Here is a 24,167-nt window from a genome sequence, read left to right on the forward strand (position 1 = left end):
CACTTCTCTAGGCAATCTATTCCAATGTTCAAATTGTCCTCACGGTGAAGAATTTTTTTCTTATATTCGGATGGAATTCCCCCTGAAGCAAAGGGTGCCCTCTTGTCCTGTCACCACGTGAAGAGATACCTCTACATCTTCTCTACAGCTACCCTTTCAGTACTGGAAGACTGTCATTAGATCCCTCCTAGGGCTTCTCTTCTCTAGGCTGAACAAGATAATTTTTTAAGCTGAAAGTTTAACTACTACTCATATGTACACAGGTAATTTATTCAAACATGTGGAAAAATAATACCAGATCCAGTAAACATGTTTGCTCGAAAAGATCATTAGTTAACATCATCTTTTGATACACGATTACCTTCCTCTCTAACTGTTCTTACCAGATGAATATGATATGAATTTATCTATTCAATTTCTGATCAAGTCAATGGTTTCAAATATGTAGCTATATGGGACTGGCAAGTATAATAAAATGAATGCCACGGAAGATCAGAAGATGCATCATTTAAAGATCAGTGAGAACTGTCTTTCTGGAAGAAAATGGGAGGTGACAAGCAAACACTGTAGCTGTACTTAGTTTACAAAGACTTATCTCTAGTCTGCTCTCCAGCAAAAAGGTACTAGCAACTAAAGAGAATACAAACCAAAATCAATGTGTGAAAATCAAAACTAGAAGGCATATTCTTTCTTTACTATTGGGAATAGTTATACACAAGTATAGTAAGACTGTGAAGATTATAAATCTTTCACAAAGAAGATTTAGAAAGCACCAGACTACTATATTGCACTGCCAGGTTTAAAATAGAGATTTAGCATATATGTTAAGTAAAACATTCTAATAAGAGCTAAGTTAACTGATTACCTGTGAAGCTGGGGAGACTTCATCTTAAAAGCTACAGTACATTTAACAGTGACACAGATACAGCTGACTGCCTTTGAGAACAGACTGCATTTCCTCAAGGTCCATTTCAGTCTTCCCCCCCTTCCCCTGGTTTTCTGATCAACTTGGCTGTGACTTAGTGTTAGACTGGCTGAATTCCAGCTATTTTACCGCAGTCATTGAAGTGTTTCCATATTATATTTCCATTTCCAGGAGGCTGACTAGCTCTGGCAGTACTGCATAAATATAGCTAATCTGGTTCCTGTCCAGATATGCCTCTATAAGGATGGGCAACCAAGCCTTCACAGAACTGTACATACTAAGGAATGCACTGCAAATACATGCAACCTGCTGAGGTCTGACAGCAGGAAAGCCTGTACTATCCAGGATATCAGAGATCTTCATTATCCCAGATAAAGCTGATGACTATAACTAGTTTAGAGATGCCAAGGTAAAAGCTTGGAGGGTCACTAGAATCTGCATAGGCTATAGCACCATTTTACTCACTGTTCTGAATTAAGAGCTCTTGTGTAAATTGTCTTAGGCGAATATTGCTCACGAAACTAAAAGACAAATAATGGAGCTGGTAGAAAAAAGGCCTTTGGGGGACACAGGTAAAGGAGAAACTTACTGACATGTAATTCATTTGTCATAACGACTTTTCAAGCGCTCCTGTCTAGCACTGACATTCATAATGATGTATACAAATTTAAACTTCTAAAGTAATATCTGAAAAGCAGGGAACTGCAAAGAAAAAAAATGCATTACTTTGACTAAGTTAACTTTACATAGTGAACCAAAAAAAAAACCTTCCCCAAATTCAAAAGCTATACATGGCAACTAAACAGAGATCATAGCACCAGATACATAAATAAGCATGCTGAAGTTGCTTACGTTTTCAGTAAGGGGGAGACTATCAATCCGTTTAGTAAGGTTCTGAAGCTGAGCATAATACCAGTCCTTTTCTTTCTCTTCCTTCTCAAGCTCCGCAAGCAACAAAGATCTATTAAAAACAGAAGCAGGAAATGCCTCACTGGTAAGTCTTCATTACCACTGTAAGTACAGCAATAAGCATTGATACCAATACAAAAGGTCATATAAGAAATGAAGTTTGCTGAAGGGGGCACTAAACAAGAAGCTTAAGCAGGGGTTCTGTCCCCTGGCCCTAGCTAAACAAATTGTCCACTACACTGTGCTAAGCAAGTCAGTGTAACTTCTTGTATATCAGGTCCACATCTGTAAAAGAGATAATAGCTATCCTTCATTATAAAACCATTTGGAAATCTGCAGCTGAGCGGCACTTTGTGAAAGCTAAGTACAGGTATTTGTCCTGTGCTAACTTGCACCCTGCTTCTTTATGACAATATGCTTTGTATAATGCAGCAAACTACAACTTCTATTTAAGAAAAGGCTTGGATATTGTGGTAAATACATCTCAGAATGCCACTACTAAATTGAGTTATCTTTGCTGTCTCTGTGGTGCCTTCTCACTAACTCATCATCCATGCCAAAACAATGCATAAAGCAAACAAGTTATTTGCAAGATTATTAAAAATATTTTTAAAAAGTAGCTTGCACCAAATGTTACAGTTAGGATACATTTAGAGCTGCTTAACACATTTTAAATACATAACACAGGCATATTGCAGACCTGGGTAGTATGCGCTCAAGGTATCGGAACATCAGTATATGGAGCTGAATACGTTTATATGCAAACTTTCAGAACATATCTATTAAAACAGTTTTACATACTTTATCAATCCTTTATAAACTACATTCATACAGTTGTAAAATTTATCAATATATTTACTGTTATTACACTTCTCTTTTTAAAATACATTTAAAAATACTATGGCCAAAATCATGCTAGTACAGGTATACAGACAAGCCACTTTTACAAAAAAGTTATTTAGTTTCTTGTAATTGCTTTCTGCAAGCACTCATCTTCCTTCTGACACTTTATTATTGCTCACTAACATTAGAGGAAATGCTAAAATCATATTAGATTACAGATGATATAAAGATAGGGTACTCCATTTAAAAAAAATTGAGTATAGTATTCATAAACAAAATTGGACTGATAATGCTTAAGCCTGAACTCAAACACTCAGCCATAACACAGAAAGCTGCATACACGTTTGCCCAGTATTATTTCCCATTCCTTAACTTCTGCATCCTTTTCTCTCTAAACTGAGGTTGTGATCTTTCTGACAAGAGACATATGAATCTTTCTAACAAACATACGCACATTGTGGATAATAACCATAAATATTTTGTTAAGTAACAAAGACAGAGCATGCAACAAAATCAAAAATCCTCTCTGACTTTGTTAATGTATGTCAATCATGATTTGGTTAGAAGATAATCAAGCTTCCCAATGAGCGAACTTCACGTAAAATAAAAATTTTAAGAAAATATATTTTAAAGTATCTGCTTGATTAGGTTTCTCTTTAAAAATGTTTCAAATAAATAAGCTTTGATGACTTAAGGTTAATATTCCATACTCAAAGCAAGTGACGTGAACAGCGCTCAAAGTGGAAAATGAAACATTTACAGGATCTAGTTTATGTTAGTAAATGCTAAACTAACAGCCCTCTTTTTTTCATTTACACATGGGCAGAACTGAGAATAAGACTGTAAAGATTCCTTACATTTAGAAAAAAAAAAAAAAAAAGGATTCTTGTAACAGTTTAGATGTATAAAGAAGTAACTGGTATTGCCTAATCTAATGTAAAACCATGAAAGAAAGGAATCGTAATCTTAATGACAGTTACATTACCTTTGAAAGAGATTAAGGAAAACCATACGGTTACACTAACCACTCAGTCGTTGGGCTGTTCTCCCTCACTTCAGATACAAGGCACTGAAAAACTACACCCATCTAAGAGTGCTGAATGTTTTTAAGCATGACCAGAATAACATAACTTTCTGGATTTGATTCAAAAGGTAGGTTGAAACAGGACTGTTTAAGATAAAGAATGTCAAGACCAAGCATTTAAGCCATTTATTTGGTCAACTTTTATACTAGACGAGCTTACAATTAAAATTAGTGGAAAAAAGTAACAAACAACGGTTACCCTGCTGTTTCAGGTACCTGTAGCAGGATTACAGGATAACTGGAATTCCTCAGTCACAAGGATGGGCCTGGGCAGGAATTCCCTAGGGAAAGGACTGTAGCCCTGTTGTTGGGACACTTTAGTCGGACTGAGCAAAATGCTAATTGATTTTGCTTAGGGAAAGCCTGTGGGAAACAGTTACTCTTTTCACCTCCCACCTCGTCCTCTAACAAATGCGCCGTCTGCCGATCTCAGTGCACGCAGATATTCTGCAGGGCTTCCCCTTTTTCCCCATGTGTGTCACTGCACTGAGCATGTCCAGTTTGTGAAGTCGAAGTTACAGAAGTATAATTAATTCAGTTCTTATGAAAAGTCTTTTTATTTGTAAATGCTTTTTCTAATAGTATGAATCACATTATTCTCATCTGTTTCTGATCAAAACTATACAAGGACTTGCAAATGTCAAAGCATTGACTGATTTTGTCTCTGGATGTCAAAGAACTGGTAGTAAAAAGAGGAGGGATTATTTTCAGCTAACCAACAGAAGTCCTTTTTAGAAAGCAGGTAAGTGAATAAGTGATTAAGTTTCTCTTGTAAAATGTAGGGTATTCAGTTTGGGAGTGAGACGTTGTGCCTTTCAATCTGTTTTGACAGGCAGAAAGGATGCCAGAAGCAAGAACAGAACTTAAGACCCATCAGTGCACCATAAACAACATAATGCATGACCTGGGGGGACTCCTTTCATTTAATAGTGCCAGTTTTGCTTCTGTGAAATGCTCTATTTGGGCTCAGTAGGTTGGTAAGGAGCTTGGTACAATCGTAGCAGGTTATACTTCAATTTCCTTGAAAAAAAGCAGAGTGAGTCTCTGCAGATACATCTGATAAGCTGCTCCTTGCACGGACGTTTATACCAGGTATTACACCAACCAGGAGTAAAGCTCCTTTTGCAGCCATCTGGAACTTTTTGAGGTCAGGAGTGAGTTTAAGGTGGAAGAGCTGTTACTGATCAAAGGAAAAACCTGATGAAAAAATCCAATGCACTTATTCCATCTTTTTATACCCCAAGACTGTTTATATCTGTACTTTCACAGTATCAGAGAATATTCTGTTCTCTGTCATACACTGTCAAGATTGGTGAGGATGCAGCAAGGCAAATCAAGCAAACTTTTGGAACATTATAGTGCTTTTATGAGTAAAAGTTTCCCATTTGAACTGCTTCTAAAGGATGTGTGTTTCCAAAGACTTCTCTAACGTGGTTTTTTTGAAGCTCCCAACAATAAGTGAAGCTGAATGAATGCAGGATCAGACAAAAGCAGTTTCTTCTTTTGGAAATCTTTTTTGTATAAATATGCCAATCTTAGTCCCAGTAAAAAGGGAGAAGGGAAACAAAATATATGCTACTCTACTTACATCATGCAATTTCAATTATTATTAATACTTTGACTTCTATTAGTAAGCCATAAAATGACAAAACCTTGCAAAGGTACAAATTCCTGAAGATTATCTCTGAAAACAACCGACATGTCATATGGTAGCTTTTGCTCAATACCAAAGGTAAAACAGGTACAAATGTCTTCCAACGAAATGATGCATAAAACATGGAAAATGAAACAAAATTGTCTGCAGAAAAAAACAATTACTGATCGAGACAACAAATATTTAGGATACATTAGCTGTTTCTAGCTGGGTTTTTTTAGCTACTTCAGTAAGTTGGCATTTTTTGTGCATTTGCAGAAACACTGTAACAATCTCCTCCTCAGGCTGAACACAAACTTTTCAAAATATGATACAAGCAAACACTGCTGACAGATGCTGGAAAGACTTCGGTAAGTGGCCCAATCAGCCAAGAGAAGATAAGAATAGGGAGAGAGAAGTCATGAGACAAAAAAAAAGCTCAAAATCAACATTTGTAAAAAGAAAAAGAGTGGAATGAAACAGAGGAAATAAAGCAGGAAAACAATTTTCGTACAAAATTCATTGTTTTAAACAAGTCTTAAAGATCATCAGCCTAAGTGGTAAATCATAGAATTGACAAAATGAGATTAAGAAACTCACTAAATTGCAAAAGGCAAACTGACACAAGAAGGAACCTGCAATGTACTTTGAAAAGTTTTGTTTTTGAGATAGTGTCTGATCAAATACACCTGGAACTAGCCAAAGAGAATGCAGAGGGCATTTAACAGGTTGTGAGTGTATTCTAAACTGGTGACCTAAAAACATACACCCCCCTTTTTGGGGGACTTTGAAACTAGAGGGGAGCTGAGCAAATGAGAAATATGCAGACAATTTTACCTCCATGCTGGTAATTGAACTAATTTATTAATTTCTTTCCCTTAGAATATCATTTTTGGACAAGCTAAATGTTCAGTACAAAGCAAATTTTAGCACTTTTTTTCTGGTTCCTTTATTAATGGAAAACATCTACTGAATTTCCCAAATTTGCACACACTTAATAAATGTTTTGCTCCTCCCCAAAAACTCTTCCCAAATTTGCACACACTTAATAAATGTTTTGCTCCTCCCCAAAAACTCTTGCCCAAAAGCAGTATATACTGTGTCAGTGTATTCAATTATTGGGTGGAAACATTCCCTTGTTTCAGGTTTCCAAAAAATGTTAGTTTTCTTTCCACATTGCTTTAACTTTTTGAGGCCTGTTAAGTTCCATGAGCTCTTTGAAAACCTGTTTAAATATAAACAACAAATTCTACTAGCAAGTGCTTGTTAAATATATATTTAGAAATACAGAAACTTAATAAATATGCCAAACAAATTCAAACACAGAGCCCAGGAAAATAAGTGGTTACTTTCCTTTCAGAAATTGTAGTGATTTCAGATGTACTGCCCTATATCCCCTACCCCCAAATTCTGATTCTTTGGGCTATCCAGGGTCCATGTTGACACCCTAACCTTCTTACATGCCCCTTAAACAGTGTAATAAACAGACATTTCTGATTATTTGTCATTTTGCTAATAATGAAGCTAGATGTTATCTGGCCATGCTTCTGTAGATCATTTTCTCAGCAGCACAAATCTTTACTCCCTCAATTGTGATACTAACACTACTTGCGTAGTGTTTTATAACCAGAACAGTGAACTCATCTGAAATTAAAATATCCTTCTTTCCTTTATTCCAGGATTACAATAAACAAAGATCAGTTCACTGCTTAAGCTGTCTTCATCATTGAGAAAAACTTCCAAAGAACTATCACCTTAGAATCCACAACAGTGGGAAACGATCACAGGTCATAAAACAGATGTATCAAACACCTTGAAGAACTCCAGTTGCTGTGCATGAATACTTCTTGTTCTGAGTGGCCTGGAATTCATTTGAACCACAACTGAAAGCCCCAGTACACTCAAATATTTTCGTATCACATGTGGTAGAATACAACATTGGAAAAAACACGAGCAAGATGAACAAAGACTCTTACTCTAAGTAAGAGCCAAGGTGCTGTCCACATAAAACGTCATACACTGAAAGCTCTGTTCCATCAATCTTACCAAACTATAGGCGCTAGGAAGGAAGACCATTTGCACAAAAACAACGTGTTGCAATTTATATGGTTTTGCAGGCCCCCAGCCTGACATCCCATTCATTAAGTAGTTTTCAGTGACTCAATCTTTAGAAAGCCCTGTCTTAAACAGAGGCCTCTGAAACCATCTGGGATTTTAGTCAAATTCGTTTTAGGATATCAAGAAGCTTTCAATAGAAACAGCTGCCTGTCTCTTCCTTTGCATTTCCTTCACAAGTGCATTTCCTTTGATAGGTGGTACATCTCTGTAATATGCCCTGGAAGTATGTTCTTCACATTAAATGGATACCACTATCGTACAAGAAAAAACAACTTAACTATTTTGCCAACAGGCTTGACATCATATAGGGATGGCATCTTGAAGACAGAATAAATACCTTTATTTGGCAGTCATTTTTGTTAAGAGAAAGGAATAACTAGGTAAATGACTGCTAACATTAAGTAACTCATTAACAACCTGTCGTAGCTATTAGCATTTAAAGATGACAAAGAGATTGTACCTTCACATTGCTACACTTTCAGCACTTATTAATAGTGGTGAGGAGATAAAGAGGTGTTTGGGTTGCTTCATCTCTCACACTATAAAAATATTTAAGATGCTAACCCTTTGCTGCTGAAAATAAAATCAACTCCAGCAAAGACCAGCAACCATGAAATATATGTACGAAGCAGCAGTAAAAACTATATTGTGTGTGTGTGTGCACACGTGTGTTTAACTCTAATGTATATTCCTAGTTTCCTTAACTCTTAGGGTAACTCTGAGTATACCACTAATCAAAATCATAAGCACGATAACTAATATTAAGTGTGAGAAGTCGTCAATGCACATTAAAGGAATAATGAAGAAGTTTACCTCTCTTTTTCTAGCTCTTCTAAATAACCAGTGCTTTCTCTGCTTCCATTCATAAAACCTCTTCTTGGAAATGATCCCATGGGAACAGGACTGCACTCTCCTGAACGGCTTGACACAGACCCTTCCCGGCTCCCATATGAACGCATGGACACCTTTGGCCTTAACTTCACTCCAGGGAAGCTACTACTTTCCAAGTTCAGTTCTGGATAATAAAGAACAAATGTTTTCAGGGCTGAAATTCAGCAGCACAAATCATAAAGATCATTCCTATCTTCATGTCATACTTTATGAACAAATCTATGATTTTGTTTTAGCTGTTTCCATTTAAAAATTTTGCTTTGGGATCCACAGAAGAGCATAATGTGAACAAAACAATCTTGACAGTACAGTTAGAGTGTACTCATCCTCTAGATGAGATGATGCCCAAACTACAGTACTGCCAACCAGAACAGCATCTCCAAACCTGTTTTTTGCCTCTTTCCCAGAGAACTCAGAAACAGGCAGAGTGCAGCATAAATGTCAGATGAATTGTTCTTGTGGCCCACTTCCTAATAGCCTCTTTCTCAGGGATCTTGCAGACGCTGCACCATCATATAAGTGATGAGAAGTGTCCACCATAGGGGCCTAAATGTGGACATACTGCACGATATTTCTGGGGCTTATATCCCATATAATGGCCTAGGTGCACATTCCACCACATTTCGGGGAAGGGGGCACCAATTTTCAGCATGACAGATACAGTTCCAGTAATGCGACAGGGAGAAGGCAGGCATGAGTTTAGAAAATTGATGGAACTAACATACCACTTATTTAAACAATTAAATCTATTTTTTCCAAAGGAGTGAATAAAGTGCAAGTTATATTACATGCAACTCATATGAAGCTCTACAGTAACAGCAGCAAAAGCACAAAAGCAACGCAAGAACACATTCTCTTTAGAAAATGCGTCTTAAAATACTTAGCAAAAAAATAACAGGCACTAAGACTATGCCTAACTGTCAAAGTTAGCAATGGAAAAAAGATGCAGCTGAGCTGGAAAATTTTATCCCAAAGCAACTATAACTAAGAAACAAATGAACCCATTTAAAACATAATTCTAAATTTACCTTTAAGTCGTTCCAGTAAATCAATTTGTCCAGAAGACGCCATTGCTTCGTCTTCAATACTTCCTTGTAGCTGTTTCAGCACCTCCTATAAGAAATTAGCATAATTAAGAAATTCTTACAATAAGCCACAAGGTAAGTGCATCTTATCTTGCCTTCAGTTGTACATTTATGTAACACCTATGTAAACTATCTTTCATGTGAGCAGTGATCAAGTGCCATAATTTTAATTTCCATCAAATAAATTCTATATTATTTTCCCAAACACTGTCAAGGTAAAGTCCATCCTGAATAATTCATCTTCCCTGACAGTACAACTTCCTAGGTTATTTAAAGGTTCTTCTCAAAATGAATGTGCACTTCTCTCTAATTTACAGATGGAGATATGGAAGCAGAGGAAAATTAAGAGTCAAATTTCTCAATGTGTACCTGAAGTATGCCTTACAAAGTTTGGATACATAAGTAAAAATTACTACAGTATCTTGAATACTGTATTTTTTGAACCTCAGTGATATCAGCAGAAATAATCTCCAGGTTTTTTTTCTGTGAGGCCTCATCACCACTATAAGCCAGAAAGGACAGTCAGATTATTCTGCTTACTACTACTACCACCATGCCTACGAGGAAAAGATTTAGGACTCCTTCATGCAGCTGAAGCTTTAAAGCAAAGACTATCCCTGCATGCTATCAAAACTACATATGATCATATTATACAGCTGAAGGAAAATACTGCTAATGCACAAAAAGATTCATAGTAAACAATGACTACTGGATTAAAAGGGGCTTGTGCCCTAGGGCTCTAATGCTCGGTGGCCTAAATTCAGGTGGAAAATTAAATGAAAGTTAGTAAAAGCCTTTCCCACACCATAATAGTGGATACCTCAATAGCAAAAACAAATTGAAGAGATTAGCCACAAGGCAAAAAGCCCTTATTGGAAATTAAAATATGATTTTTCATATTATGCTATAGAAAATATTTCTTAGAAGAAGCCAGAGTCAGAAAAAACTCAGAATGATGAGAGGTGATCCATACTTTCCATATATAGCTTCCGCACCTAGAATTGTACATCTTCTGTTCAGTACCTTAAATCTAATGAATTTTAAATAAGTTATAAAAATCTCCTCATCACTATTTTGCTATTTTAAGAAACTAGCATGCCTTACCATCAATGTTAATGATTTTGCAACTTGTACAGAAGGTACATTAAAATGCATTTTGCTCTGTTCAAAGGGAACAAAAACAGCATCTACAAGAAGTCAAGATACTCATTTTAAACAGACATAATACTGAGTCTTTCCTGTACTCAGAGTGTTGTTCCTAGTACAAAAAGGAGGTGAAAGGATTTTGAGTAAAGAATTCCACAGGATTGGGGAAATATAATCTCCAAGCACTAGTATGAGAGCAAACAGTAGCTGCACAATCACCCGCTATTTAATTACATGCTGTTATTCCAGAAAGAGGAATTCTGGAGTACAGTCACATTAATTATGCCTACACTGTTCTGCAGAAATAACTATGAGGATGAAATTGAAGCCAGATTTTCTGCATCTTCATGTTGCCTGACCCGTGGAGTACCCCAAGAGCGTGCCTACATTAGTGTTTTAGTTTGGATCAGTATGAAGCCAGTCTCCCAACTGCCCCCACTAATGGGACTTTGGTTCATACTATAGAGTGACCTCAGAGTGTGAGCTAAACTCCTTTCAGATCCAACTAAGCCAGCAGTTACCATCCTCAGACCATTAATGCACATTCACTACATGGGACCAGGCTACAGCTAGTTCAAAGTAAAGCCCCTTGAAACGCAGACAGTCCTCAACATCAACCGAGCCTCAGATCTGTTCTTACTGCACTGCTAATACTTACACAGCCTTTAGAATCAAGTCTGGTGTGATAAAATTACTACTCTCAGAAAGAAAATCTCAGCTGTGCTTGTGCTTTTAAGCACATTTAAGGGCATCCTCATTAGCCATATGGCCCAGCCAACTCTATACATAACATCTGCCCTGTCAGCAAAGTCAGACAAACAAGTAATCTGGTGTTTTTCAAAGAACGGCTCCTACAATATCCAACACAAGGGCAGATAACATTTGCAGACAGCAGTCTTAGCTTAAAAGCCTAAAAGGGCAATGTGGATATGTGGAGTGGTCTTGGGAGTATTTCAGGCTTCTGTCTTCTTCCAAGAGCTGTCAACTCAGATAAATTTAGAAATAGCCGATGAACCCCCTTCTCCTGAGAACAGCACCTTGGTGCAGGATAAAACCCAACCCAAACCTCCAACCCCTTCTTAGAAGTCTCTTTCTTACCTCTCTGCATGGTAGTTCTGCTATGTCAGGGATCATATGTTCAGGACACTTTGCTACGTTATGAGTCCTCTTGCTTCAAGAGCCAATATGAACAGTTAAGTGGAAACACTATCACCATGCTACTGAATTACAGGATTGAATGGTGTCCAGGTAGCTAAAGACTGCTCTTTGTCTCTGAATATCAGGTACTGGCAACTGCTTAGCATCAGCCTACTGGATCACATTTCTCAGTTTTCTCTGCCACAATTCATTAGGTTTTAACTTTTATTTTTTAAACTACCCTTTCACTTCTTTTTTGAACACTGCATGCATTTTTTCAGTTAACAGGAAAAGCTACCCGTTATTTCTTCTCCATAAAATCACTGCTTAGGTAACAATGCCTTTGAAATTGCTGTTATAGCCTAATAAACTCAGTCACAGCACACTTTCAAGTCTAAACTGACAAAGTAGACAGAGGTTAGGGAGAGGGAGATGCAGCCCTGGGGCCAGATACTGGTGGAAAATGAGACTGTGCTAAAATGACAAATTGGGAATTCAGAATTTTATTTGAGTAGAGGGACGAAGCAGTTGTCTGCAATAACCAGCTTGCAGGTCATGGAGAAAGCATGGCAAATTATCGATTACTGTGATATTTATTCGCTTACTATAACTCTAGGACTCAAAACTCCTGCCTTTCCCTTTCTTGAGCAGATCTCCCATTTTCCCTCCAAGATTTGTAAGGCGTTTTGAAATAGGACTTTTCTGCAAACAATAATTTTCTATTTCTTTTGATATCTTGTCTGTTAGATAGTGTAGAATCTTTTCTACATATAAGCTTGAACCACTTTAGCTAAAGCTATATTCATATTCTACTTGGTTATGCAAGTTTGAATGCATACACTAGTAATGGTTTATAGCATTATTCGAAGCAAGTTCTTTACTGACTTACTAGTGACTTACTGATAAAACAGGCACACAACCATAAGTATCTATAAAAGAAGGCTGCAAAAGTTTTGCTCTATTCTGTGAAAGAAGGAGCCTAAATGTAACCTAGTTTGCCTTGTCCTATCGGAGGTCTACAAGACTGCTCAAGGAGGAAATGGAGCTGTCCCTATGACTCACCATCACTGGCACAGCTCAGATCCAGGCTGTCATAACCGTGTGAAGGGATGAATCACTTAGAGGCAATAAAGGGAAGATTCATCATAAGCCAACAGTTTCCAGTAAATTCATATATTTTTCATGAGAGATTATTTTGGAAACCTCACAGAAAGTGATCAACTTCAATCTGTGAAAGAAACCTGCATATATTTTACTTTCCTGGGGCACAAGGCTAAACTTTGGCTTACTAGCCTAAATGGTTATGCTACCTATAGTGAGAACTCTGATATTTAAAAAGTCTTAAAGAAAAGTATGGGAATATAAAATGGGAAAGTAGCATAGATGTTGTGAGTACCTTCTGGACTGTGAAGTAAAGAAATAGTCAAATTTTTGTTCAGGCTCTATGTATATATTCCTGAGCTTACAACTAATTTATGGCTAATTAAACAAACCAGATCAAATATGTCAGCAACTAACTGGAAAAATACTGGGAAGGAAAGTCTAAACAAGTACCTTAACTAACAGCAAGTGCACCCAGCTAAACAGTAACGGACATAAACAAAATTGCTTAAGGGCTCTGAATTTCCTCAAGCTGCTATAAAGAAAGGAATCACAGAGGAACAATTCTAATAATGCCAGAATTCAAATCCCAATGAGCTGAGATTTAAAAGTATGTTTAATTTTGAAAAAGTGTAAGCGTATATATTAATATACATATTTATAAACATTTAAAAATAGGATTTCTGTACAACAACATTCCGGTTTAGGCATATATCTCTCCTCTGGCAGGAGAGGGAGCATCTGTCGCACTTAATTTTTTCCATGGTATATTCCAAATTGCACTGAATAACAAATTTCACTGTGAAAAATTTTTTTAAATTTGTCCCGCTGAGCCCAGCAGAAATTCTGTCAAATGGGTTTGGTCTTTTGTAAACATTATTCTCTCCCCCCCCCCTAAACAGAGTAAGGCTTTTTAAAATTGTTTTCTCTTTTCTGAGACTTCCGTGTATTCAGAAAATGCTAAATGAAAATCACGATGAAGATCAAATATACGAAATCATTAGTTGTACTGAATTACAACCACTGGCAGCAGCGTGCCAGATACAGTTCAGCATCAGTTGGAGTAGGAGGCAAACAAGATGTTCTGAATTTACTGGATCTTTTAAAGGTAAGCATGAGCCTACATTTAAAAATATTTACCACAAAAGCTATTCTATCAATCACTTTTTAGTAATACGAGTGCCTGTTCCTCCCTCTTATCTAGTAACTATACTTGGTCCTGAGCAAAGAGACATTCCTGTCATCTCTATATGTGATTCCTTTCATGTTTGTAGACAAAACCAAAAATTCAGTTACCCCTTGGTTTAGGTCATGTTTATCTTGGTTACCACTACATTTGCAACAGTTGTGTATAAAGACAGGTTTAACTGCAAAAATGTAAACAAGTATTTACAATTTCAGATAGCATTTGAACATTTGTCCTAGCACCATACAGGATAAGAATAATGCACACTGAATGACTGAAAACTATTATGCTAAACCAAATCAACAGTGTTTCTAAATGACACCATTTGTACTCATGTTTTTAACCTAATATGCTGAAAACATAACATACAATCGCATACTAAGCTGAATGCGATTTTGGAAGTTCAACCAAAAGCTTTGCACATTGTTTCAATTCCTATTTGTTTAAAAGGGCAACAAAAAGATAAAATACACTAAAAGCACATCCATCACTCAAATTCAACAACACCACTAGAAGATGTCAAAACAGCTGGGAAAAACAGAATACTGCTTTTTGTGCATTTATGGAGAGCATAAATCTAAAGTTCAAGGTCTTACATGACCCTCCATAGTTATCTGAACTTGACAGTTCATTAATACTATCACATATGGTAGCTATGACACTCACAGGGGCCGAGTGAGAGTAATGGAACAAGCCCCTTACTCCTATACATTTTGGTGACTCTCACTACGACTTAATCAAGCTTGGTGGAAGCCTTACTGATTGCCTGAAGTGTCAAGCAATTGCCCTGGTTGCTCTACCCTATCACCAAGTCCAAATGATAACAGCAGTGAAAATAGTATCTCTGCCTGTGATGACACACTCAACTTTTAACCTTATAAAAAGAGTAAAAGCATTTGTTACATGAAATGATGTTATTCATTTTCATTGAGTTTTCTAAACAATGACATTTTTATAAGAAAATTATTCATTTTATGCCATCAGGCTCAAGAGCTGTCACTTGCTGTAACCATGTACTGTATTCTATTACGTTTTTAGCGCAAGTTTACTGTCACATCAACTTAAGTATCTTATTTTATGCTCAGAAAGAATACTGTCTGAAGTCATGCCAGTAACTATAAATATCACGTGCTCAGTTTTACCTAAAATTTCTCTAAAAAAAAAAAAAAAATCTCTGATTCAATTTTCCGAGCAATTTGTATTCTGGTAGAATCCTCAGAACAAAGACTAAGCTAAAAGTATTAATCATCGTGAAATCATGCCAACAAGCTGAAAAAGACACAACATAATGCCCTTGCTGCCTCTTTCCTGCCCAAATACAGACATTCACTGATATTTAAAATGTCTGTTTTGTAACATACTGAATATTTTTCATAACAATTAGTGCGTTTTTACATCACATGAACTTAAGTGATTTGCAAACGTTCAACTGCATTGCTTGCGCAGTCACAGAACAGAAATATTCCTAGGAATTTATTTAATTTCTAAAAATCCACTCAGTTTAAAGGAGTTTCACTGACACATTAGAAATTATAAAATCATCAACAAACACGAATTATATTTTAAAGTTTAGGGTTAAGCAACCATTTATAGAGGATGTCTCTAAGATACTATCCTTTCCATGTCTACTGCACAAACAGCATTTCTCTTCCCCGTATCACAATTCAGTTGTGACAGTCTCCTTTATGTGCTTTAAATCTGACATCACCTCTTCACCCCTGAAAGGCATGGATGCATAGGACTCAACAAAAACAGACTACACGTGAAAAAATCCAATTTAGGGTAATGGAATTTGAGAAGGAAGGTGAAAGTCCGCATTAGACAAAACAGCATACAATGTTTCCTATGCTAGCCAAGATTACTGCTCTTCCTTGAAACACTTTAAAAGTTCAAATGCTTACAAGTTTGCAAAGTTTACAATGTGCAAACTGAAATAAAATGGAGACCATGCATACGCTGGAAAGAAAAATACCAAATGAATTAATACAGCACAAGGTGTGCAAGCCCAGAATTTAGTATCTATTCCACAAATATTTATGCAGGCAAGGAACATTACTGCTGAATCAATGGCTTTATTCCCTAGCTGTTCATCAAGCAAAGTGTTAACAATTTCAATGATATTGTTATGAGTCAAAATCTTTTGGAAATTTAGCCCTAAAGTAGGCATCGCAACAGAGGCATTGTCAATGTGAGACTATTAGGCAGCAAAAAGATTGTAACTAGCACTCTGTCAGCTTGCACCTAAGAATTAATTCCCCACATGAACAGCCTTTATGTTCAAGATTATACTCAGCTAGCTCATTTCACTTTCAAACTAGAGCAGCTAACTAATACCACGCACAGTGAGACTGTTCATACAACGCAGTTAAATAAAGTAAATACCAGGGCTCCAGGAAAAAAATGGAAAGTTAGTATCACTATGCAAAGAACTTAAAAAGTAAGGAGTCATCATGTTACATCCATTTGTATCATGCTTGTTGTGCAGAATAGGATGAATGTAAAGCTAAGAAAAGTTCTCATTAAAGGATAGGTATATGCATATATGCTGTGCAAATGTCCATATAGCCCATCGTTTGGAAGAGAAGCTAACTTTCAAAGCATCATATCCTGTGCTACTATTATGCTTTACAAAATTCTCACTAACTAAACAGCTGTAACATGGCATTTCTACAGCTAGCTAATTCATTACTGTGCACAATCACAAAGTGAATTATCTTGTAGTGCATTTTTTTTAAAAAATATTATTTTAGAATACAAAACATAACCCAGTTACACTGAAAGCAAAAAATGTCATTATGATCTAATTAAAATATTTTGGTATGCTGAATTGACTATAATAATTTGATTTTGAACACTGTCTGTCCGGCATGCTACAGAGCCATGAAAGATCTGTCTCGTGGGATTTTCATTGGATTTTTTCCTTCTAGCTCAACTTTCGGCACACAGTACGTTTCTCACAGTGCACTGGAGTCACTCAATTGCCAGGATGCGTACTACCCACTCACAGTGAGACCACAGCCCTTCAAGGAGGTATAGTCTGGCTAAGAAAGCCAATTGACAGAAGAACTTGGAGTTTTAGTTTAATTTTAATATGGTAAATCAAGAACGGATTTTTTGATCAGAATTTATGTTCTCTGTAAGTTTAATTTTTTCCTGCAGACTGCATTTCTGCCAAAGAATAACTCTGAAAAGAGATTCTTGACTCACTACAGATCATTATGTACATGAAAATCTGTGCTTAAAGACTTCATTTGCAGAGGTAAATTAGAAAATACCATGTTATTTTATACAAGGGTATACTTTTACCACTATTGTGACCATGTGACCACTGCTGTGCTAAATTCAGGAAGTGGTTTTGTAGAATACGTAGAATTGTATCATAGTGTGTACAAACCAGGTGACAAAATCAGAGGTGCATCCCCTACCTTAAGAGTGGCACTTCCTGAATGTTTTAATGTCCAAACCCAAGTAAAATGCCTTTTTACTCTTTTTTGTGGTGTTTTATATTTTCATTTAACAAGAAAGAAAATAAAAATAAATTCTGTTATATAAATTACTACTTCTTTATAGTTAGCTTGTTTCAATCTCAAGGTTTTTAGTGCTAAAAAAATAAACAAAACACACACACCCCCAGCTCTGGGTGTCTGATTCTTTGCAATGTCCTCATCACTGAAATCTGACACAAGTTAAGCTTCACAAAACTTTCCTTCATTTTTCATTTTAATTCATTGATTCCCTCCCCAAAACGCCTTCTCAACAGCAGGAAACATATTACACAAACTTCTCTTGTTTGCTACCGCACCTTGAGCTGGTCTTCAAAACACTTTTAGTCCCTTCTACATTTCCCTTTATTGTCTGCTGTAATTTATGTTTCTGATTAAAGCTCCCCTAAAGCTGGGCCACATCAAAATTCAGTGAAGTATCAAAGAAATCAAGACAAAGCCTCCGCTGTGCACCAGATGGAAAACGCATCAAAACAAGCCCTTAAAAATGGAAGTTGGGAGAAGAAAAACAAGCTCTGTTAAGTCAGCAGAGCACACTGTACCATATAAATAGTTCCAAAAAGTCAGGAGTACAAAGTACAAAACCCCCTTAACTTCAGCCACACAAGCCAGAATGTTGAAAAATCAATCGGAGAAAACAAAGTTGATTCATTAGAGTTGGCTGGAAGGTACAGGGAAACAATGCCAGGACACAGGCAGATCCAATGCGGGCACCGCTTCCAGAGGTACACTGCTTGCATGGCAATGAGCAGATGCCGAGCGTGCTGGAAGGCTCAAATTAACTGGTGGCACCCAAGCTAATTAAAGGGGGAAAATGTATGTTCAACTACTGCTAATAGCAAGTAAGAAAGTTTCACGCACTCACATCTGTATCGAGCCGAACAGGGTTCCTCGCCAAAAAGTGGCAAGCCAAACACATGCCGGCAGAACCACCGTGATGAAAACACACAAAACAAGCCGAGCAAAGGGATAAGGCGTCAGCCTTATCCGGCTGTCAGCGGTCTCACGGTAGCCCAGTCGCTGACGTCGCAGCAGGATCACAATGCTGTTGCTGCTTTATAAACTGCGAGCAAGCTACTCCGTCATACTGGCACTTCATGCTGCTCAAATACTCCGTCCGGTCCTTCATACAACAAGCAACTCTGGTTTCCTAAAATAAACTCTTGTCAATGTGCCAAAGTTATCCTAGTGCGACCTTACGTAAAATTTTCAAAGTTACACTGCCACCCATTCAATTTTTCACACCAAAAATATTTTCCTGAAATTCTTTGCAAAAGCGTTCGCCATGAACACAAGAACTAGTAGACGGGGCATCTCAGACAGCCAGAGCTTTGTGGTGGACCTGTTTAGACCTTCTCATTATCTCCTTCGACTGAGCTCCCCAAAGAAGACTGAAAAATTTTTAAACCAACAAAGCTAAACAATAACCGAAAATAAGCTAACCCTAAACAAAAAATTATTAACCATTTAAATAAAGAAAACTCAAAGTGGGTTAAAAAGATGCTTCAACTTCAATTCGAGGGTCTCTCCACGACTCTCCCCCAATGGCCTCCTGCCCGGGTGGCTCAGGACAGCAGCATGCTCCATCGAGGGCCACCTGCGCCAAGGAAGCTCCTTCCATGGCCTGCCTGGCCCAGCTCTCCGCTCCCTGCTGCCGCCTGCAGCCTCTTGGGCTCTCTTCAGTTGCAAGCGGCCTGTCCACCACCACTCCCTCCCTAGCCCCCAGCCCCCAGGGAGCGCCGGGTGCTCCTGCTGGGCACCTCTGCTGCGCCTGTGTCAGCAGTCCCATAAGGAAGGGGAATTCTCCGCCCCCCTCCGGCCGCTCTGCTCCCACCGCTCGGCCCAAGGGAGCAAACGGACCCGGGAAAAAAGCAAGCTGTCCTTCACCCGCGTCAGACCAAGCGTCCATCCACACCAGTGTCTTACCCCCAACAGCAGAAACCGAGGCAAGGTGCTAGAACAGAACAGAATATACTATTCCTTCCTCCTTATCCCTCTCCCCAAGTTAACTTCCTGATGTCCCACCTCCAAGGGTACTAACTCCTGATCAATTCTTTCGATATCCAAAGGCTCCCCGGAGTTGCACAAAAAAGTACCACTGAGTCATTCCTATCGCACCCACACTAGCTCTGCTGTGTTCTTTCCGAGAGGGTTCCTCAGAATATACTGTTCAATGTGTGGATGCGGCACATATTTCCACCCTGACATAATTATAGTTTTTTATTTATGCCTGTTCTATTAATTCCCAAAATCAGACTGACTATTTTGATCCAAACCAAGCAATAAAATCACAACTTGGAGGGAGGGGAGAGCTGACATTTTGAGAGATTTGTGATAACTGCAAGACCTCTCCCTATGGCACATTGTTGCCATGCTAATTCAGAGCCCCTTATTATGTATATAAAGTTACAGCTGTTTTCCCTCACAAATTGTTCTACACTTGGGAGCACTGAATCTTATCTGCCATGTATTCATCCAGTCATGCAATATCATGAGATCCTTCTGCAGCTCTTCACACTCAGGCTTCATTTTTACCACACTGAAAAATCACCAGTCAAACTTTTTTACCTCATTCTTAAATAATTTATGAATATGTTGAAAAACACAGGTTGCAGCATATATCTCAGTAGGACACTATTGGTAACACTAAAAACCCCTGACCATTTATTCTGCTCTTCAATTTTTACCTTCCCACTCTTTATGAGTCTTTGACAAGAAACATTACAAAAATCCTTTCAGAAATCCAAGCAGATTCATCAAGGCCAATACTGCTTTCCTCCTACTCAATAACTCCTTCTAAGGACTCTAACAGATTTGTGAGCCATGAGTGTCTCTAAGAAAATAATGTCAACTCTTTGCCAACTAATAGCCTAAGTCTATTCTTTACTCTGCTTTCCGACAATGCGCCTATTATGATCACCAGGCTTGCTGGTTTGTAGATCTCCAATTTTTCCTAGAAAGTCTTCTTAAAAAGTGGCATCACGCTTGCCATCTTCCATAACTCTTGCACCGAGGCAATCTTAAACATAGAGTATGGAGCTTTATCTTCATCTGGCAAGAAAAAGTGGTTGTAAATATGTAAAAGATCTTGCAGGAAAATTACATGTGCATAAATTGGTTAAGTAATGCAGATGTATGTTCGGTGGAATGGAAAAATAAGAAAATACTAAACTTTCTTCAGTTTGGATTCTACAGTTTGACAGTATATCATTGTCCTTATGTTTAACAGATAAATACAGATAGATATGTATGGAAGCAAGTGAAAACTTGTCGAGGAGGAAGTTCAGGGGCTAAGGAGGTACCTAACTAATAGTTAGAGGATATCTCTTAAGCAATAAGGTTGGCAAAGCAGAGATTACATAGAAAAGATGCATTGGCTAAGAAGTCATATTTACTTGAGTTGCTGCAAGGAGGTAACCAATCATAGAGGGAACTTCATGATCCATGATCAAACAAGAAATGACTGGCTGACAAACTGATGAGACTGTTGACAGAAGGGAAATAATTCAAATCAAAATGAAATTCCTCAAAGTATCTTAGCAATTGTTTTTCTATGTAGTCAAAACCCATTCCAATCCAAAGTAAAGCACCACAAGATTTATTACTCTACTTTCCAGTTTGCAGAAAAAACCCACAAACGCTATCGATGTCAAAAATAAACCACTCTTTGACCTGCAGTGGACATCAAAGTAACTAGCTCTCTAGCACTTTGTCTTTTAAATCTGAATTCCTTAAAAACAAGACCCAGAAAATTATTAAAACTAAAACCCTTATATGAAGGCAATAATCTGCTAAACAGGAACTTTTTATAAACCAAGTAAGTATAAAAAAACGACAAATAAGCAGCTCAGGATTTCCCTAGAGCAAAAGTTTAACCCTTGACTTGTTTCTTTTCAGTATGTATTTACATAAAGCTTTTGCCATTTTTGCATCTTTTCTGTTGACCTTTTTCATCTATTCAACCTGTACAAGACAATAACTGCATCTGAAAGCAAAAAGCAAAATGTATTATTATATATATTATTATAGAAATTGAATCACTGGTTTCCACAATGCTTGGGCCAGAAAGACAGAGAACTGACCTATCTTATGGACCAACATGAACTTTTAACATTAAAAATTGAAAACATTATTGAAGATATGGATACAATGACCAGTTAAAGAAACACTGAACTAAGGGTTTTTAGAATTTAAAACTACAGGTGACCAAACTTGTCACAGAATCACAGAATAGTTGGGGCTGGCAGGGACCTCTGGAGATTGCCTGGTTCAACCCCCTGCTCAAGCAGGCTCAGCTGGAACAGGCTGCCCAGGACCATGTCCAGTTGGGTTCTGAATATCTCTCAAAGATGGAGACTCCACAACCTCTCTGGGCAGCCTGTGCCAGCGTTCAACCACCCTCACAGTGAAGGAACCTTGTCATCTTCTTAACAACAAAAATTTAAAGATGAATTTTTTTTTAATCTAATGCATTCTAAAGAAGAAGAAATGAACCAGACAACTACTAGGCAGTTCCTGTTCAATTTACCTTATCACAAGCGAACTGCAAAATGTAAATTAGCTTCAAAATTACACAAAATTAGATTTACTTTTAAATATCTGTTGCAAAAAATAGGTGTATGTTGTATTAAAATCTAGTATTTTCCTTTGAATTTGAGATTAAAATGCTGGTTTGTGATAAGTATCTGAAAATAACCTTTTCCACTCTGCCAGCTACCATAACATATGCTAAAGCTCTTCTGGAGTGCTAAGAGTTATATAATTGAACATTAATATGGTATTACTAACATCACACTGCTTTAACAGAAATAAATTAATATGACTAGCAAAGTGGAATCACTGAAGGGATACCATATGTTCTTTATTCTCAATTACTGACATTTATTCAACAATTGTTGTATTAGTCATGATTTTGAATATATTTTCCTCTTCAAAAACTGTATTCTGATGCTGAAAAAGCCTGGCTTAACCTTCTTCTGGTGAAGTTTGGCTCTCCTAGATTTCCAGGAGGAATTTATTTAGCTGCACAAAATTCACAACAGATTTTATTCAACCTGACTTCATTAATTTAAATATTTTTGCTGTTATCTAACACCAAGGCTACCAAAAGTTCTTCATCTCAACTATTTTGTTTAAAAGTGAATCATGAAGAAAATGAGAAAGTTAATTTGCATCTGGCAGAAAAGAAAAATAAAGAAGTATTCTCTCCAGGAGTACTCTCCAAAGTATTAGTTTTAAATTGTCCAAACAGCAATACCGATAAGGTATTGTAACATGTCCTCTTGAAGACTATACTAAACAAAATAATCACTAAGGTTTAGATTACACAGTAAGAAATACCACCATAGCAATACAGTGGTCAAGACTTTTCTTCTAACAGAGTTATTCCAAACATACTTCAGCATAAGGGCAAAATTCGAACTTGATCTTAACTCTTACAGGGAAAATAAATGAATGAGCAGATGCGAGAGTTAAATACATAAACCTCTCTGTACTGGGCAGAAAATGCAGCTTGTGCTTGCATGATTTTATTCTCTATAGGACATACATTAGAATGCTTCTCAAAAAAAAATTTAAGAAATCAAAATCCATTCTAGTGAAATTCTTTGTTATTGCTACACTTTGACACAAGATACGGGCAATGAAATGAGTTGGAAAATAGAAGGTAACTCTATCTGTACTATATAAAGATGAAACGGAGAGCTTTTTATACACAGACCTTTATATACAATGAAGGTGGCTTTCTTACACAAAACAACACACATTACTCATTTTACTGTAAAATCCAAGCAGAGACAAAGTGAGTGTGGAAATCAAGGATGACGTAAGTTATTGCTTTGCTATTTCTTGAATACTTAAAGTTAATTTAGTTAGTAATTAAGTAATTATTTGTACTTATTCCCATCAAGGTTTTACACAGAGAAGAATATTAATATGAATTAGCTACTATATGAAAAAAAATGAAAAAATTCCTTGGCAGAGAAAAATTTGTCATTTACACAAACTAAGCAGAACCATGTTCATTTGCAACATATATCTAGAAAATGGAGGCCTTTTTCTAACACAAAGAGTTCTACATTTATAGACAGAAAGTAGATACAACACTGCACAGCTTTTTCATTTCTTTACAAATTGTACAGATTTTCAACAAGAATAAAACTGCAGTCTCTGTTTTTTTCCTAATTTTTCCATAGTCTGTTTTATGTAGTTACTCCTATTTTCTACATCTAGAGACTTTAACCATTTTTCTATATGCATGGGCCTACTTCATCATTACTGCATTGATCATCAAACAGCTTTTTTTTTTTTTTTTTTAGAGAGAACATTTTATCATACTGAACTGCTGTATTTCATCTGACAGTAAGCCAATAGTAACAACTGAATTTCCCAAGTTAGTCATAATACTCTGAGGGATTTCTTTTGTTTGAACAGTTAATCCCTAAGACAACACAAATTAAAAAACAAAGTGGACATTGTTTTATTAATCATTTTGGCACTCCTGATATCATACCCATCTTTATTTATCACTAAAATTCTTTTCTGGTCTGCAAATGTAACTGTTTTCCCTTTTAAACATGAAATTCAGCTTTAAACATGAAGCATACA

General features: G+C 37.0%; 1 protein-coding gene across 5 annotated transcripts in view; it reads right to left on the bottom strand.

Annotated features, from left to right (window-relative positions):
- LOC135323425 (adenomatous polyposis coli protein) overlaps positions 1 to 24,167 on the bottom strand; it is a 94,632-nt gene that overhangs the window by 33,722 nt on the left and 36,743 nt on the right. For 4 of the 5 annotated variants that reach the window (XM_064499769.1, XM_064499767.1, XM_064499768.1 and 1 more), the window contains 3 exons: positions 9,432 to 9,516; positions 8,326 to 8,527; positions 1,778 to 1,886 (listed from right to left, as the gene is read on the bottom strand). In XM_064499769.1, coding sequence (XP_064355839.1) covers positions 1,778 to 1,886; positions 8,326 to 8,527; positions 9,432 to 9,516 — 396 coding nt within the window. Of the gene's footprint in view, positions 1 to 1,777; positions 1,887 to 8,325; positions 8,528 to 9,431; positions 9,517 to 20,956; positions 21,046 to 24,167 lie in introns of all 5 variants that reach the window. The other variant, XM_064499770.1, reaches the window with a different exon arrangement.

This window comes from Dromaius novaehollandiae, chromosome W (genome assembly GCF_036370855.1).
Source record: "Dromaius novaehollandiae isolate bDroNov1 chromosome W, bDroNov1.hap1, whole genome shotgun sequence".
Lineage (NCBI taxonomy): Eukaryota > Metazoa > Chordata > Aves > Casuariiformes > Dromaiidae > Dromaius > Dromaius novaehollandiae.